This window comes from Jaculus jaculus, chromosome 1, assembly GCF_020740685.1.
Source record: "Jaculus jaculus isolate mJacJac1 chromosome 1, mJacJac1.mat.Y.cur, whole genome shotgun sequence".
NCBI classification, from domain to species: Eukaryota; Metazoa; Chordata; class Mammalia; order Rodentia; family Dipodidae; genus Jaculus; species Jaculus jaculus.
This window is the reverse complement of record NC_059102.1, coordinates 105,088,154-105,106,769: the sequence shown is the minus strand read 5'-3', so window position 1 is coordinate 105,106,769 and position 18,616 is coordinate 105,088,154. Positions and strand designations below refer to the sequence as shown.

At 44.8% G+C, this 18,616-nt stretch overlaps 1 protein-coding gene across 2 annotated transcripts in view; it reads right to left on the bottom strand.

Moving 5' to 3' along the window:
- Positions 1 to 5,978: 5,978 nt before the first annotated feature.
- Positions 5,979 to 18,616, bottom strand: part of Reck (reversion inducing cysteine rich protein with kazal motifs) — a 90,431-nt gene continuing 77,793 nt past the window's right edge. For both annotated transcript variants that reach the window (XM_045150715.1, XM_045150720.1), the window contains 5 exons: positions 14,103 to 14,295; positions 12,452 to 12,662; positions 10,840 to 10,913; positions 8,996 to 9,151; positions 5,979 to 7,608 (listed from right to left, as the gene is read on the bottom strand). In XM_045150715.1, coding sequence (XP_045006650.1) covers positions 7,390 to 7,608; positions 8,996 to 9,151; positions 10,840 to 10,913; positions 12,452 to 12,662; positions 14,103 to 14,295 — 853 coding nt within the window. In that variant the 3' untranslated portion in view covers positions 5,979 to 7,389. The remainder of the gene's footprint in view (positions 7,609 to 8,995; positions 9,152 to 10,839; positions 10,914 to 12,451; positions 12,663 to 14,102; positions 14,296 to 18,616) is intronic.

Here is an 18,616-nt window from a genome sequence, read left to right as displayed (position 1 = left end):
TGCACCACCACACCTGGCTTTTGTTTGTTTGTTTTTAAAGAGTTTATTTTTATTTATTAGAGACAAAGGAAGGGAGGGAGAGAGAGAATGGGCATGCCAGGGCCTCTTGCCACTACAAACGAACTCCAGATGCATGTGCCACATTGTGACTATGGCTTACCTGGGACCTGGAGAATCAAACCTGGATTCTTAGGTTTTGCAGGCATGCACCTTAACTGCTAAGCCATCTCTCTAGCCCCATTTGACTTAATTTTTTTTTTTTAATTTTAGAGAGAGACAGAAAGAGAAAGAGAGACAGAGACAGAAGGGAGAGAGAATTGGCACGCCAGGGCCTCAGCCACTGAAAACAAACTCCAGATGCTTGCACCCCCTAGTGGGCATGTGCAACCGTGCATTTGCCTCACCTTTGTGGAATTGAACCCTGGGCCCACAGACTTTGCAAGCAAGCACCTTTAATTGCTAAGTCATTTCTCCAGTCCCCATTCCTTTTTTTTTTTTCCCAAGGTAGGATCTCACTCTAGCCCAGGGTTTCTAGCCACTGCAAACGAACTCCAGATGCATGCGCCACCTTGTGCATCTGGCTTAGGTAGGACCTGGGGAATTGAACCTGGGTCTTTTAGCCTTGCAGAAAAGCACCTTAACCACTAAGCCATCTCCCCAGCCCATACTTTGAGTTGTAGCAGTCCAGTCCTACCAGGTGTTCACGAGCAGAGCCCGCTCTTGCTGTGCCCACACCCTGCTGCTGACGTGTGACGATGTGAGTCAGTGCCTTGCTTGTCCCTCCCATGATGAAGCTCATCCGGCTAAAAGCCAAGACAAACCCTTTCCTGCCATATACTGCTTTTGGTCATGTGTTTTGTCCCAGCACCAAGAACGGTGATTGACTGCTATACTTGGCATTTCTGTGGGTTCTGGGGATCCAAACTTGGGTCCTTACACAATGAACCATTGCCCCAGGCCCTGTTTTGTTAATATCTTAAGACAAGTCCATAAAAACTTGGCATATTTTAATTTCAAATTGTCAATTTTGTTTTTGCTAACACCAGGAAGTCCTGGCTTCCCTGTCATTGCCAGGTGTGTTTAATTTGACTTAAGAGTTTAATATGACTTAGCAATAAAAGCTCACTTTCCCAAAATATAATTTTGCACATATAATTATATTCAGCATTGCAGTGAGAGTATTTTTGTATTGCCATTTGGTCAAGTTTCTTTAACTTTTCAAAGGATCACTTTTTGGCTTTCAAATATAAATATTTGTCAAAGTGTTCAATAAATATGGACTGGGAAGATGAGTTAGGGGATAAAATGCTGGCCACACAACTTTGAGTACCTGAATTTAGATTCTCAGTGGGTTTGATTCCCCAGTGCCCACTTAAAGCCAGCTGCACAAAGTGCCACATATGTTTGTACTGTTCACAGAGGCACGAGACCTTGATGTGCCCATTCTCTCCTCTCTTTCTGTTTCCCTCTCTCTCCTTACAAAAAAAATACATAAAAATAGTTTTAAAAAAAATTGTGTGGAGCCAGGTGTGGTGACACACACCTTTTTTTTTAAAAAAAAAAATTATTATTTATTTATTTATTTGACAGAGAAAGAGGAAGAGAGAGAGAATGGGCACGCCAGGGCCTTCAGCCACTGCAAGCGAACTCCAGATGCGTGTGCCCCCTTATGCATCTGGCTAAGGTGGGTCCTAGGGAATCGAACTTGGCTCCTTTGACTTTGCAGGCAAACACCTTAATAGCTAAGCCATCCCTCCAGCCCCGACACACATCTTGAATACAAGACTCAGGAGGCAGAGGTAGGAGGATTACCATGAGTTTGAGGCCACCCCGAGACTACATGGTGAAGTTCAGGTCAGCCTGAGATAGAGTGAAACCCTACCTTGAAAAAACGAAAACAAAAGAACAAACCACAATAATTATCCAGAGCCAGTGAGGGCTGGTCATTGCTGTGGTTAGCCATTCTAGATGGCAATTTCTTTTATGGCAATCATGGTAGGTACAGTCTCCTAAAAACCTATTTTGAGTTATCAGAACGTTAAGCTCTCCGTATAATAATATACTCACAATTGACTAGCTCATCGTTAATGATCTGTCTCAACGTTGAATGAGAATTGCTGTGTTTACTTGCGTTAACATTGAAGAGGTGTGGTGTGACATGTGTCTAGGGGGCCAGGGAGATGGCTCAGTGGGCAAAGTGTTTATCAAGGAAGTGTGAAGATCTGAGTTTGAATCCCCAAAACCCACGACATGCCACAGTACGTGATGCATGCCTGCAATCACATGCCAGAGGAGGCAGAGATAGTAAGTCACTGGGGTTCACTGCCTAGCTAATCTAATCAACTTGGTGAGCTCTAGGTTCAGCAAGACAGACTGTTTCAAAGAACGAAAGTGGAGGGCGGAGGAGGTGGCTCAGTAATTAAAGGTGCTTGCATGCAAAGCCTGCTGGTCTGGGTTCAATTACCCAGCACTCATGTAAAGCCAGGTGCAAAGTGGTTGTATCTGCATCTGTGATCCCAGTGAATATGACAATGGAAATTGGAGCCATCTGAAGTTCACGGGCCAGCTAGTCTGAAGTTCCTTTATAGTCTGGCATTTCATTTGAGACCATGTCCCAAAAAAGTGGAGCACAGCCACCTCAAAGCTATCCTCTGACGTGAACATGCACACCATGCCACACACATAAAAATAAATAAAATAGAAAATGGAGAGTGATCAAAGAAGGCACCCAATGACATCAACTTCTGCCCTTCACATGTATGGCTTACACATGTGCACGGGTCAAAAAAAAAAAAAAAAAAACCCCAAAAAAGGTGTTAGTTAAAGGTGCAGGATTGGAGAGATGGTTTAGCAGTTAAGGTGTTTGCCTGCAAAGCCAAAGGACCCAGGTTCAATTCCTCAGTACCCATGTAAATCCAGATACACAAGATGGCACATGCATCTAGAGTTTGCAATGGCTAGAGGTCCTGGCACACCCATTATCTCTTTCTAACTGCCTCTCTCTCTTGCAAATAAATAAATAAAATATTTTGTTTTTCTTTAAGGTTAAAGGGAGCTGGAGAGACGGCTTGGATGTTAAGGCACTTGCCTGTGAAGCCTAAGAACTCATGTTCAAATCCCCAGGTCCCACGTAGCCAGATGCACGGTGATGCAAGCATGCAATGTCACACATGCCCACAAGGGGGCGCATACATCTGGAGTTCATTTGCAGCAGGCTGAAGGTCCTGGTGCACCTATTCTCTTTCTTTCTGCTTCTCTCTCTCTCTCAAAGCAAAAATAATAAAAGAGTTAAAGGTACAGTATGTTAGCAAACAAAAAACAATCCTCAGTCACACAATTATAAATGCAGTTGGGGAGGAGGCAGTAGAGGAGAAGGGGAGTTCATCTGAACTCCCTAGTGAAGTTTTCAATCCCCCGTAGGACAGGGCTGCTCATCAGCTTTGCCCTGACCTTGAGCTCTCGTTGGATGAGCACAGCTGGTAATGTACTGTAAGTTCTTGAAGCTGCAGGAGGAACAGTCTGGCTAAGTTATATGTGCTCGGCAGGGTGATTAGTGCAAATCAGTTGCAGATATTCCATCAGTTAACCTCCTGGGAGTTCTAATTTCCCCATCTCCATCACTGGTATAAAAGCCTCCATAGCCATCTCCTCCAAATTCTCTGCTGTGCCACAGCTGCCTTCATCACTGTGGCTGCTGCCAGCGCCACTGCATGGCCCATGGCCTCTGGCACCAGATCCTCCACTAATCTGCTCATGATACTCACCCAACGCCAGCCAAGAAGCATGCTATTCCTATTACCAAAAGGAAAAAGAGACTTGATAGCTTGTGTTTAACAGGGTTTGGGAAAACCCGCAGCATTTCTCTTGCCCATCGAGAGTCAGATTCATGCCAGTGGTCCAGAAGAGGCGTTCAGGGGTATGGGGGCAAATGGAAGGTACAGGGGCTGTAAACAATACCCTGGCTACTGTCAGTAATGACTGAATTGGCAGTGCAGATCTACAGGGAAGCCAGAGACTTCTCATATTAATCTAGAATTTGCTTGAGTGGTTTACGGTGGTGGTGACAATAGAAGTTTGAACCAGGATGCCACTTGTTAGAAGCTACTCTGATGTCTAGTGGAGTCGATAGAAAGAGGAAAGACTGGTTTCTATAAACTTTTCACGTTAGATGGAACTGACCAGATGTTGGATAGGGAGTTCGAACCTCACATACATGGAATAGGTGAGCAAGATAGGATGTCTCCAAAAGTGTATGCCACACTATGATGTTTAGGGCCAAGTAAACATAGATACTGGAGAAGCATAGCTTTCTGACCATAGGAAGAGTTGGATCTGCTTCTGAGAACGTCACACAGAAATTAGCTCAGGTGGAGGGATCCGGCAAATGGCTGTCTCTGCTTGTGTACAACACGTGAGGACTTGCTGTTGGGGCCGAAAAGGGAATAATGAGTAAGCTCAAAGGTTCCCACCGTGCCATCATTGTCACTCCAGCCACCATCATTGAATATTCCCTTTGATCTACTTCCAGGATCACTGGAGGAACTCGGTTTTTCTCTTGAGTCACTATGCGATCCCCAGACCCTGACCTTAAGTAATCTGGTCAGTTCCATCTAATGTGAAAAGCTTGTAGAAATCTAATCCAGTCTTTCCTCTTTCTATCTGCAGAGTTCAGATCTAGGCCAGTGAGCTGCTGGTCCAGCCTGTGCGTATTTTCTACTGCCACAGGAGGAGAACTCAGGTCTGCTGCTGCGGGTGTTGGCTCCACTGCAAGGGCCTTCTCACAAGAGAACTACAGCTCTCCACTTACTGTTAGTCAATACTTCCATGACTTGACAATAAAGGGCCTTTCATGAAAGATACTGAGCCTGAGACTGAAGAGATTGCTCAGTGGTTAAGGCGCTTGCCAGCAAAGCCTAAGTACCCCAGGTTCGATTCTCCAGTACCCATGTAAAGCCAGATAGATGCACAAGGGGGCACATGTGTCTGGAGTTCATCTGCAGTGGCTAGAGGTGGTGGCACACCCATTTTCTCTCATAAATAATAAATAAATAAAAATATTTAAAGATGCTCAGTCTGGATGCAAACTCCTGATCCTCCTGGCTCAGCTCCCGAGTGCTGGGATTACAGGTGTGTGCAACCATCTCCAATGGTCATAGTTTTCTTAAGTAATTTTCTAAGAAAATGCAAATAGTAACATTTATGTAAGAAAAGAAAAATCACTAAACCCATCAATATAGCAGTTAAAAAGAAAGAATAGGAAAGGAAAGAAAAAGAGCATGGTTTGCCCAAATATAGGCATGCACTGAGAGGCTTGATGTCTGGATCTACCAGGCTTGAGAGATGATTCTGATGTTGTAGCTGTTCTTGGAGGAAAGTAGTATTTATTCTACTAAGATTTTAGCTCCCCATCCTTTGAGTGCAGAAGCAGCCATGTGACTTGGCTTGACCCCTAACATGTAGACAGAAATGAGTGTCACTTCTGAGTACAGGCTTTAGAGCCGGCTTAGGTTCTGTACGTCTCTTTTCTCTCTTCTGTGAGAAACAGGAACGGGGCCTGGAGTGCGGATGGGGCTGAGAAGAGCTGCAGCTGACCCGCAGTGAATGAGCGATAGGAACAGGAAGAGGTTGGGGAACAGCCCAAGTTCAGTGATGTGACTTCCTCACCAGGAGGTCTTCTACCCCTACATTTCAGCAACATCTGCTCCAGGAAATGCCTGGGGACTAAACATCAGGCCCAGAGAAATAGGAAGTAGAACGGTCTCATCTGTTCATGAGGACTTGGAAGGCCTGAATTTGAGACCTCTGCACCCGACTCTGCCACTGTCTGCCTTCTGGCCATGCCTGGTGCTCCATATAGCTGTTCTCTCCCGGAGGTCACTGCGTGGAATAATCCCACCTCACGATCTTATTCCATAGTCTAAGTCACAATGAACAATGGCTTCATTTTGAATGTACACATTGTCTGTAAGCACACGTGATCATATAAAATTATTTTTATTAAAATAGAAAAGCTTTCTAGTATATTGCATTGAAGACATTTACACAGAAACAAGCAATTGCAACAAACATGCTACATTAACATCAGCACTGAGATATTTTGTAAGCTTTAAGTGCCCACTTTTCAACAACATTTTGGTATAATAAGCATATCACTATATATTTGAGGGTACATATAACACTGAAAAATACTTCATATAAAATCTAAGTTCAGGTGCACATACACATTTATTACATTGAATAGCTTATTTCAAACTGTGAAACACATTCAAAGTATCCAATTTCTTAGACAACATGCAAACATTTTAATAGTCAGCTTGATATTTTTAAATATATAAACCACATTCTTTATATTTCTATTTCAAAAAAGAAAGTCAGACAGAACATTTACTTATCTACACTGTGCACATCACAAAAGGCAGCGGTGTCTTCATGAACGGAAAGTACTGGGCTAACACACGTGATTGTCATTTTACAAATATGGCTGTTCACCTTCTTCATAATAAAATATAAAATCATGTATTATTTACATGAACGACTAATCATTTCACTTTTTGGCAATTATATAAGTAGCAGCAATTGGTTTAAGGATCGATACTTAAAACACTCTAACTTGATGGGTACTGAAGAGCACGTGCCTGGTTGTGCTTGCTTCGGCAGTACATATACTAAAATTAGAATACGCATCTGGTTAATATAAAAATTGCCTGATGCAAGATGCTTTGATGAATATAACTGCTCCCTTTTACAAAAATAACAGGCACAAATCAGAGAGCTGAGAGTCCCTTACAACATACAATTATATGGGTGTCCCTGGGTCAGCTTGCTTCAATTGACTATAACAGAGCGGTCCTGAATGATAAAGTCTACCTGGTGGGGTGCATGGTGACCTCAACAAAACGTTCTCTTCATTTCCTACTCTCTAGCAGCAGTGGCTCGTCATTGGGCCCTTAGCCTCTAGAGAGTTGGGACAGTATCTGCACACAAAAACACACACAGGGACAACCGTAATACTTACAGGGACTCTGAAGTGATGCTTCTGTGGTATAAACCTGATAGCAAAAAGAGTTTCTTTCTAAAGAGTGACCATCTTATTTATCAGTGACAGTAAGCTTTGGTGAAGGAGACCCATCTATCGAGCAAAATGTCAATTATGAGGCAGTGTTCCATCAGAAAGAGGCATCTCTTTCATTATGTTATAAAAACATATTTTAACATTTGTAAAATCTAGGCAAATTCCTTAATATTTTCAGGCTAAAAAGATACTGTGTGGTAATAAGAGGTGACATGTGCTTTTACTTGGCCACTGCTCACCCACCAGCCAGCAGTCCTGAATGTCTTTCACAAGGTAGAAAAGCTGGATCGAGGAATGCTTCGCACCTTTGGGAGCAGTCAGGGACATGTCCAGAGCCAGTGTGTGGTAAGAACCAGGCTGAGGAGGGACAGGGCGTGGCAGGGAGGCCTGGTGCTCTTGGCAGCTGATGGCAGGCTGCTGGAGACCTGCACCTGGGAGATGATGAGGGCAGAGAGAGGCACGTGGGACGCCAGCGTGGGGCTGTCTGAGTTGATGAGGGACTCGATCTTCTCTGCCTCCTTATTGCAGGCCTCAATCTGCAGGGGAGGGAGATCAAACCTCTCAGTCGAAACCCACAGAATCTGTTCAGAGATCTAGCTGAGCCAATTCACACATATCCCCAAAGCACAGCAACCTTAGCAGGGAGCTTGCTTTCTCTCTGCCCTTTCTGACTAAGCCAAAGTTGCATCTTATTACATAAATAAGTGCATTAATAGAAAGCAAGAAAGGACCCACACATTGTCCTAGCCAGTCAACTGGTTCTGGTTTTTCACAATATTGCTCCCATTCAACCTAAAAGAGTCACAGGGAAGGATCTCTCACTGCCTCCACTTGAGTCCTTACTACGATGCTGAGAGAGGTGCCACAGTCTTGATTCGTGAGGAAGAAAAGCTGGGGCACACAAGACGGGTTCTGACAGACCCTCCTTCGCAGACTGGAGGCTTTCTGGTTTTGTCACTGCATGACCAGTGCACCCGGCCCTCGCTCCTTGCCTCATGTGCACAATGGAGGAAGTAGATCTGCTGGTTTCTCAGACCCTTCCCATCATTGCACTCTTAATCAGACAGAGTGCCTTAACCTCTGCCCTCTCTGGCTCCACTGCACTCCGCTGTCAGATGTATGCCAGGCTTCAGCGCCCTAGAAAATGCTGTCCTTCACAGACTGCCTTGCTTTTCCCCATGCTGCCCTTACAAACTGTTCACTGTCCCCGTTTCTTCACCTGACTCTTCCTCACTCTTTTTTTTTTTGGTTTTTCGTGGTAGGGTCTCACTCTAGTCCAAGCTAACCTGGAATTCACTGTGTATTCTCAGGTGGTCTCTACTTCATGGTGATCCTCCTACCTCTGCCTCCCAAGTGCTAGGATTAAAGGCGTGCGCCACCACTCTTAAAAAGTATTTTTATTGGGCTGGAGAGATGGCTTCGCGGTGAAGCACTTGCCTGTGAAGCCTAAGGACCCCAGTTCGAGGCTCGACTCCCCAGGACCCATGTCAGCCAGATGTACAAGGGGGCGCACGCATCTGGAGTTCGTTTGCAGTGGCTGGAGGCCCTGGCGCACCCATTCTTTCTCTCTATCTGCCTCTTTCTCTGTCTGTTGCTGTCAAATAAATAAATAAAAATTTTTTAAAAAAGTATTTTTATTTATTTGAGAGTGGGAAGGAGGGAGTGGGGGTTGGAATGGGGAAGAGAATGGGCATGCCAGGGCCACCTGTCACTGCAAATGAACTCCAGATGCAGGCATCTGGCTTTAAGTGGGTAGCGGGGAGTTGAACCCAGGCCATCAGGCATTGCAAGTAAGCGCCTTTAACCACTGAGCTATCTCTCCTGCTCCTTCTTCACTCTTGGTTTGTGTTTGTGGCCCCTCTCAAGTCCACCAAACTTGAAAGTGGCAAGGCAGCTGCACAATGTGTGTTGAACCCCACAAACCTGCAAAGCTTTTGGATAATGATCGACAGGAATGATCAGGATCACAATTTCCGACTCAATGCTCAAGTATCCGAACACATCACACTGTGGAACAGACACGTGCATGCGGACCTTCTGAAGTATTTCCAGAACGGTTATTGGCTTTTTGTTTGTTACCTAGTGAGAGAGAACATTTCTATGACCCGAAAAGAAGGCGTTGCTCTTATCACCCAAACTACTTTGCCTCAGCTGCCTGCTGAGGAGGCTCTTTGACCAATGAACCCACCAATGTCAGGCCCTACTGTGGCTCTACTGGGCCACATCCTTTTCCAGAGTCCACTGCGATGGGGGTTGGGCTGCCTACAGAGCTCAGTAAATGAGATAAGCACCCACTAAAGAACTAGTGTTGCTGTGGTTGAGACAGAGTCTTGCTATGTATCCCAACACTCGCGATTCTGCCAAAGCCTTCCAAATGCTGGGATTAGAAATGGCCACCAACATATCCAGTTTAGAAGTGCTGGTTAAAACATTTTTTTTTTTTAATTTTTTATTTATTTATTTGAGAGCGACAGACACAGAGAGAAAGACAGAGGGAGAGAGAGAGAATGGGCGCGCCAGGGCTTCCAGCCTCTGCAAATGAACTCCAGATGCGTGCGCCCCCTTGTGCATCTGGCTAACGTGGGACCTGGGGAACCGAGCCTCAAACCAGGGTCTTTAGGCTTCACAGGCAAGTGCTTAGCCGCTAAGCCATCTCTCCAGCACAAAACATTTTTTTAAACATAATTTTAATGTACTATTTTATTTGCAAGCAGAGAAGGGAGGAGAATGGGCACACCAGGGTTTCTTGTCAGTACAAACCAATTCCAGATACATGCACCACTTTGGGCACCTGGCTTTACATGAACACTAGGGAACTGAACCCAAGCTATTCACCACTGAGCAAGCAAGTGCATTTCACTGTTGAGCCATCTCTCTAGTCCAGAAGTGCTTTTTAAAAACAGGCTATTCAGAATTCAAGAGTACAAAGAAATAAAGCCCTCCTGTAAAAATGTAGGTGTTTTAAGAAAAATGAGAGAACTCTAGGCTGTGGCAAATTTTGGCTACAATATTCCCAGAGCTATGTCTCTACAAAAGGAATAGCAAGGGGCTGGAGGGATGGATCAGTGGTTAAGGTGCCTGCCTGCAAACCCTAATGACCTGAGTTTGATCCTCAGTACCCATGTAAATGCAGATGAACAAGGTGGCATATGCATCTGGAGGCCCTGGTGTGCTCCATTCTCTCTTTCTGCTGGGGCAGAGGCAGGAGGATGGCTGTGAGTTTGAGACCAGCTGGAGACTACACAGTGAATGCCAGGTTAGACTGGGTTAGAGTGAGACCCTACCAAAAAAAAGCGGGGGTAAGGGAGACAGAAAGTCAACAGTTTACAGAAAGAAAAGAACAAAACATCTAAGAGAACGTGGTGGTTCTGGAAGGTCCTTTGGAGGACTGGGTGCCGCTGTGAGGTGTGTATGTGTGAGAGAAAGGGTGTGTGTGGCTGTGAAACCGTGTGGGTTTCTACAAGCCTTGCCAACCTGGCTCTGTCTGTAGCCCTGACCATGTTTGCTGTGCCATCAGGTCCTTTTCTAAGGAGGCTCAGCCTGACCCGTGGGCACGTCTAGGTGTGGCAGAAAGAAGAGATCAGGGGTCAGCCACCCCGAGTGCAAACCTTTGTTCCACTGATTATGAGCCCGTCGCTTGGCGCAAGTCCCTTTTCTGGAGATTACTTTCTTTATCTATAAATAGGGACAATAAATTCTGCTCTCAAGGATTCCTGAGAAGTTTAGCAATTAGGTTTCAACAGTAACTGGCATATAAAGCAATTTACCTTAGCAATAGTGTCCAGCTTTTCTTTGTCAAACAAAACCCGTAACATTCCAGCACATAATGGGCAACAAGCGCCTGAAACAGAAACCATTTTGCATGTCCAGAATTAAAACAAGGAGAATTCCAATTTGTTGGTGAAATGGCCCACCCTTCATTCTGGCCTTCACCTGTCCTTCATGCTGGTCTCCTCTCTGGATGCCCCCTGACCGACCCAGGAGCTAGTGAGCTGTGTGCTTACCCAAGTCCCTCCTCCATCCCCACGGCTCTCCTTCAGTGTCACGGTGAGCAGGGGGGCTGTGCAGTGACAGCCCCCAGGGCCTGACCTGGCTGGCCTCCAATCTCACTGTCTGATCCGAACAAAGGCTTGCACTGGGCCTGTTTTCCAATTTGCAAAATAAAGGATCTGGTGCTTCCGGTGTTCCATGAGTGCCTGCTTCCAAATTTAATTTTTCAATTATCTTAAACTGTTTAAAAACTACAGATGGGGGCTGGAGAGATGGCTTAGCAGTTAAGTGCTTGCCTGTGAAGCCTAAGGATCCCGGTTTGAGGCTCGGTTCCCCAGGTCCCACATTAGCCAGAGGCACAAGGGGGCGCACGCATCTGGAATTCGTCTACAGTGGCTAGAAGCCCTGGCGCGCCCATTCTCTCTTTCTCTCTCTCTCTCTCTCTCTGCCTCTTTCTCTGTCGCTCTCAAATAAATAAATAAAAATAAACCAAAAAAAATTAAAAAAAAAAAAACTACAGATGGGCTAGAGAGATGGCTTAGCAGTTAGGGTGCTTGCTTGCAAAGCCAAAGGACCCAGTTTCAATTTCCCAGTACCCATGTAAGCCAGATGCACAGGGTGGCATATGCATCTGGAGTTCATTTGGCAGAAGGCCCTGATACGCCCATTCTTTCTCTGTCTTCTTTCTCTCTCTTTAAAATAATATTAATAAATAATATATAAAATAAATAATAATTAAGAAAAAACAAAAACTACAAATAAATAAAATCTATAGGATGATCTGTTTGTTTACATTTTTTTTTTTTTATTTTAGAGAGAGAAAGAATGGGCGCACCAGAGTCTGAGCCACTGCAATCAAACTCAAGATGCTTGTGCCACCTAGTGGGTATGTGCAACAGGGCTTTACAGTGTATTGCACCTGGCCTGGAACTCACTTGCAATCCTCCTGCCTCATCTTCCTGAGTGCTAGAATTATAAGGGTGAATGACCAGACCATGCCTGGCTTCTTTAAACTTTTTGAACATTTTTTTAAAATATATTTAAAAATTTTTTTAATTTATTTATTTGAGAGCAACAGACACAGAGAGAAAGACAGATAGAGGGAGAGAGAGAGAATGGGCGCGCCAGGGCTTCCAGCCTCTGCAAACGAACTCCAGATGCGTGCGCCCCCTTGTGCATCTGGCTAACGTGGGACCTGGGGAACCGAGCCTCGAACCGGGGTCCTTAGGCTTCACAGGCAAGCGCTTAACCGCTAAGCCGACTCTCCAGCCCCTTTTTGAACATTTTTAATCAGAGACGTGAGCTCTCCTCTAGATGACCCACCTCTCGGAGGTGAATAAGCAGATCTCCCAGCCCCACCCCTGCCCACCTGATATATTGCCAGCCTACCAGGAGGTGTGATGGGTTTACAGCCAGTGGTGGGGAGCGAAGGACATCTCACTGCAGCACACTCGGCGACAGCACTGTACTCCGAGAGGACCCCGACAGCCTGGCAGGGCCCGTAATAATCAACTGCTACGCGATCCGAGTAGGCAGCACACACACTACTATAGGTCTCGCCACTGTGTCCGCAGACGGGCTCCGGTGCTCGGCAGAAGGGCTGAGGTCAAACAAATCGCTTTTAGTGCACTCTTTAACCTTTGAGCCCAGAATGTGTCTCTCCATTTTCATGAAGGAAAACAGACGCAGGGGTCAACTCTGAGGAGTCTCTTAAGCTCCTGAGGTGGGCTAAGTAATGGGTTTAGCTCAAGGTGAATTGACAAGCCTCTTTGGGACTTGAGTGCCCATGCTTATGTGAACTGAGATCAAGATAAAACCCTTCTCATCGTTCCTCCATTCACACTTCTCTTAGTATCCACAAAGTTCTGGAGAAGATGAATCTTCATTCAAATGTGTGGACCTTGCCATTTCATGATGGGTATGGGACAAAGAGAGAGATGAAGGAAGAAATCAGTTTGAGACAGGTGTGGTGGTGCAAGCCTTTAATCCCAGGGAGGCTGAGGTAGGAGGATCACTGTGAATTCAAGGTCAGCCTGAGACTACATGATGAATTCTAGGTCAGCCTGGGCTAGAGTGAGAGCCTACTTTGAACCCCCCCCCAAAAAAAAAAAAAAAAAATTAGTGTGGCAGACAAACTCTGGATCCACTAGGTAGGTAAGGAACATACGTGAGAAAAAGTATATCTAGGAAGAATGGTCAAGGATGAGCAACGGGAATTCAGGATAGATGGTTAATGCAAGTGGAACACAAATTTTGACAGAAAACAAACCTAGACAAGCTGAAGGGCTTTCTTAACCATGGAGAACAGGGGATGAGAAGCAATAATGCCAGTCATTAGTGGACTGCTGACAAGGGACTCTGGGTCTAACGATGGGAATTCCCCAGCAGAGGGGCCAGCACAGAATCAGCGATACCTGTGGGAAGCCCCAAAGGGGTTATCCACAGAATTATGCACTTAATGTGGATGCTGCATCCATAACCCTGAAAGACTGAGCTAGGGAGATATAAACCAACATAATTCTTACAGATATTGTTGTTGTTGTTCACTTTTATTTATTTGGGAGTGACAGAGAGAGAGACAGATAGAGAATGGGCGCGCCCAGGCTTCCAACCACTGCAAACGAACTCCAGACACGTGCGCCCCCTTGTGCATCTGGCTAACGTGGGTCCTGGCTTACAGAAATTTTCAATCACTTCTTGGCTTAACAGGAGGTCGGACGGTGGTGAGAAGACCGGGGAGACTCTTCTTGCTGTTTTTTAGCAGAGGCCCACAGAACTGTGGGAACTACAAATGGTGTTGATCTCACCACGGTGTGGAACCTCAAGTTCTTTACCTAGGACTGAGCTGCGAGAAACAGCTGTCTACGCTTGCCTATCTACACTGGACATGCAAAGGCAAACACAGCAGCCAGACAGGCTTTCTAGAGTTAGACAAGCCAGTCTTCTTTGTCAGAGGCGGACTGGGCTATCCTTGCGTGAAAAAGAATCATAAACCAATTTTATGTCCAGTGCACTTTGGTTTGTCAGCCAAACAACATACCTGGCATGGGCCTCTGTAAGACAGGCTTTTTCCTCTCTGGTATAAAGTGCAGAGATTGCTATGCTCCATGTGGTCTGTATCACAAACAGGATCACGGATCTGCTCACAGGTGAGCTGTCTCGGGACACACTCATACTGGCTACATCCAAATTTATCAAAAGTCGTCAGGCAGACTTGTGGTTTGGGGACACATCTGAAAAAGATGAACGCATGTGAACGTGAACCGGTAGGGGCCAGCAAAGCCCTGGATGCGGCACCAGCGGCCAAGGACAGACAAGAGCCAGTGGAGCTTATGCAGGCTGGGGAGAGTCAAGCAAGCATACGGGGTAGGCTAGGAGGAGAAGTGAAACCTGGACTGCTCATGGGAATGAGTCATCGAGTGGCCAGCTCACGGGACACTTGGGGGAGAGGTGTTCCCACTGGAGCCTGGTGGATAAGGAGGGTGGAAACCAGGTTTGCCTGAAGCAGCAGCTACAAACATGGGTGGTGACAGACGTGGTGCTGGAGAAATGGCAGGCGGCCTTGAAGGTAGGAGCCATGGATACAGGTTAAAATGTCTAAAATGGGGCCAATGGAGAGTAGGGTCTGATGCTAGAGGTTCTAGTAAATAACAAATGAAGCATTCCCATGTGCTTAATTTCTAACTTGGTTAGTATGAGTCTATCATAAGAAAAGTCTTCACTCAGGGTTGGGAGATGGCTCAGTGGGTAAAGTGTTTGCTATGTAAGCATGAGGGCCACCTGGGCTCAGATCTCCAGCACGCATGTCAAAGTTGCACATGGTGGCACACGCCTGTAATCCTGCTGGCCAGCAGCCAGGCATAGTGGCACATGTCCTTTAGTCCCAGCACTGGGCAGGCTAAGATAGGAGGCCAGCCTGGGGCTACAGAGTGAGTTCCAGATCAGTCTGAGCCATAGTGAGATCCTTCCTTGAAAAACAAACAAACAAAAAAGAAAAGAAAGAAAGAAAGGAAAGAAAGGCTTGACTCTCATGAATATTCGGGTTTCTGTGCCTACTGACACTGAAAAGTGGCTGCTGGCTGCTTGGAACCATGGACGAATGCCACGCAGCTGTGTCTCCTTCTCCTTGCCTACTCCTTCCCTATACTTCTGCTCTCCTAGATACAACTCATGGAAATGTTTAGCTTTATACTCAGCATTTGAAATAACATGTGAATATCAATCAGTAAAATAAAAGGCAAAGATATTATAGCTAATGTTATTTTATTTCCCAAGGAATTTTTTTTCATTTTCATTTACTTATTTTCAAGAAGAGGGAGAGGGACAGAGAGAAAAAGAGAGAAAGAGAGAGAGGGAGAAGAGAGAGAACTTTGGGTGCTTTCTCTATCACTCACAACTGTACAGCTCCTTGAAATGAGCCCCCTCTCCCTCCATCCAGAGCAGTTGCTTTCAGACAGAAGTCCCAGAAATTCTCTGGTCTTTGTCCCCCACAGACTGGGGTCACAGAGGTGAGTGGCCATGCCCAGAATTTTTTTTTTCAAAGTAGGGTTTCACTATAGTTCAGGCTCTCCTGGAATTCACTATGTAGTCTCAGGGAGGCCTCGAACTCATGGCGATCCTCCTACCTCTGCCTCCCGAGTGCTGGGATTAAAGGCATGTGCCACCACACCCGGTTTATGCCCAGATTTTTATGTTAGTTCTGGACAGTCAAATTTGGAGGTCTTCTGCACGAGATACCCTCATGCTTAAATGGCAAGCACTCTTAGCTGCTGAGCTACCCCATCTGTCAAACAATTTTATTTATTTGTTTTTAAAAATATTTTATTTATTTATTTATTTATTTATTTATTTGAGACAGAGAGGGAGAGAGAGACAGAATAGGTGGATCAGGGCCTCCATCCACTGCAAAATAACTCCAGACGCATGTGCCACAATGTGCATCTGGCTTACATGGGACCTGGAGAATCGAACCTGGGTCCTTAGGCTTCGCAGGCATGTGCCTTAACTGCTAAGCCATCTCTCCAGCCCCCAAACAACTTTTTTGAACAGATAATACAAGTCCATGGCTAAAGTGAAAAGGTGTAAATGGCACATAGTGTAAAGAAAGTCTCTCTCTTGCTCTTGTGTCCAGCTACACTGGAGGTGGTCATTCTTACAAATTCCTTCCTTACTCTTCCAGACATTAAAAAATATTTTATTTATTTACTTATATGAGAGAGGGAGACAGAGACAGAGGGAGAATGGGCATGCCAGGGCCTCTACCCACTGCAAATGAACTCCAGACACATGTGCCACCTTGTGCATCTGACTTATGTGGGTACTGGGGAATAGAACGGGTGTCCTTAGGCTTTGTAGACAAGTGCCTTAACTGCTAAGCCATCTCTCCAGCTCTTCTAGATATTTTTATGTAGTATGAACACTCACATATGCTAATCCAAAGGGTATATGTGTTTTAAATTGGGAACAGTCAAGCTTTATCCCAGAGAGGATGTACCAATTTTTCCCTACCTACTCGTGTTTCTTTACATCGTTAACAAACATTTTCTTTGCCAATCTAAGCAATGGAAAGTGGCACATATGGTAGGTTTCTATTTTTATTTTTTAAAGAAAAAGCAAGAAAGAGAAGAAGAGAGAATTGGCACACCAGGGCCTCATCCACTGCGTTTGAACTCTGGGCACTTGCACCACCTAGTGGGCATGTGCGACCTTGTGTTTGCCTCACCTTTGTTCGTCTGGCTTTCGTGGGGTCTGGAGAGAGATTGAACATGGGTCCTTATGCTTTGCAGGCAAATACCTTGACCACTAAGTCATCTCTCCAGCCCTAATGTTAGTTTTAATTTAATTTACATTTGTGCTAGTATGAGACCGGTTAAATGTTGGCTCAGACTGACCAGATGTCCATTAAATCTCCTTCTAGGGTACATACCTAGATTACATTTCCGTGTCCTTTGACAGCTAGTTGTGGTCAGGTGACTGAGTTCTCAACAATGGACATGGCTGGCAGGAGAAATGCTGAATGCCACCTTTAGAGGACATGGCCCATGACGGCTTCTCAAGAGCATTTTCTACCACCCCTCCTCTCATACCTGCTAGCTACATGCAGAGGACACGCAGGAAGACTATGGAACTCTAGAGGTGGCAGAGTTACTGCAGGAGAGGATTATAAGTCTCTAGGGGGATGGCCACACAGGAACCACCTGCTGAATACTCCCAGGTACTTCATTTGATCTTCTACTATGTCAAAGTACTGATGCTTAAATGTACTTGTGCAAACCTCACTTAACAAATAAACACGTTTTTTTTTCCCCAAATGTTTAAGAAGTATTTGTATTTCTTTTTCTAGGCTTAATTCCTTGGTCCATTTTTCTACTAGGCCATTATTCTTTATTGTTTTCATATTAGGTTGATATTCTTCTTTACACTGACTTGAAGGTTCTCTTTAAGAGGACAGCCATCCTTGCTTTGTGATATCTTTCCAGTTATCATTTCTTCCCATGCAGACAATTTTCACTTTCATATATTTGAATTTTTCTGTTTTTCTTTTATATTGGCTTTATACCCAGAAAGGTCTCTTTGTTGTTGTTATCATTATTTTCTAATATATATATATTTATATTATATTTCTATGATTCTATATATATATATTATATTTCTATATATATATACACACACACATACATGCATATATATATGTATATATATATATGCATATATATATATATATATATATATATATATATATACACTTTTTTTTTTTGGTTTTTCAAGGTAGGGCTTGCTCTAGTCCAGGCTGACCTGGAATTCACTATGTATCTCAGGATGGCCTTAAACTCATGGTGATCCTCCTACCTCTGTCTCCTAAATACAGGGATTAAAGGTGTGTACCACCATAGCCGGCTTAAAAATATTTTTTAAAAATTTGTTTACTTGAAAAGTGTGGGGGGAATAAAGATGGGTGCACCAGGGCCTCCTGCCACTGAACATGAAATCCAGATACATGCACCACTTTGTGCATCTGGCTTTACATGGGTACTGGAAAAAATCCAGACACATGTGCCACTTTGTGCATTTGGCTTTACATGGGTATTGGGGAATCAAACCCAAGACTGCAGGCTTTGCAAGCAAGTACCTTTAACACTGAGCCATCTCTCCAGCCATGTTCTCTCTACTTTGAGATTTCTTTTCATTGTTTTATTACAACAGCAAGACAACATTGGCCAGAAAGTTTAGCCAGTAGGTTAAAACAAGCACCAACACAACTGTCAGGTCTATTCCCAGCACAACACCTATTACCCTCTGGGCTTGCTTCCCATGCATGGCATTCCACTGTGTTTCTACAGAAACTTTCCCACTTAGGTTTGCGTACACTTTGGAGGATGAGTACCATCTCTGTTATTTCAGTTCATAAGAAAACCTCCCTCCAGTTTTCAAGATGAAGAAGCAATTCTTCAGTAGGGAAAGAACTGTGGCTCTGGGATATGGCCTGCTTAGGGCTCTGAAGCAACCAGTGAGCACTGTAGTTCCAGAAGGCTGGAATCTAAGTCCTGGTAGCCG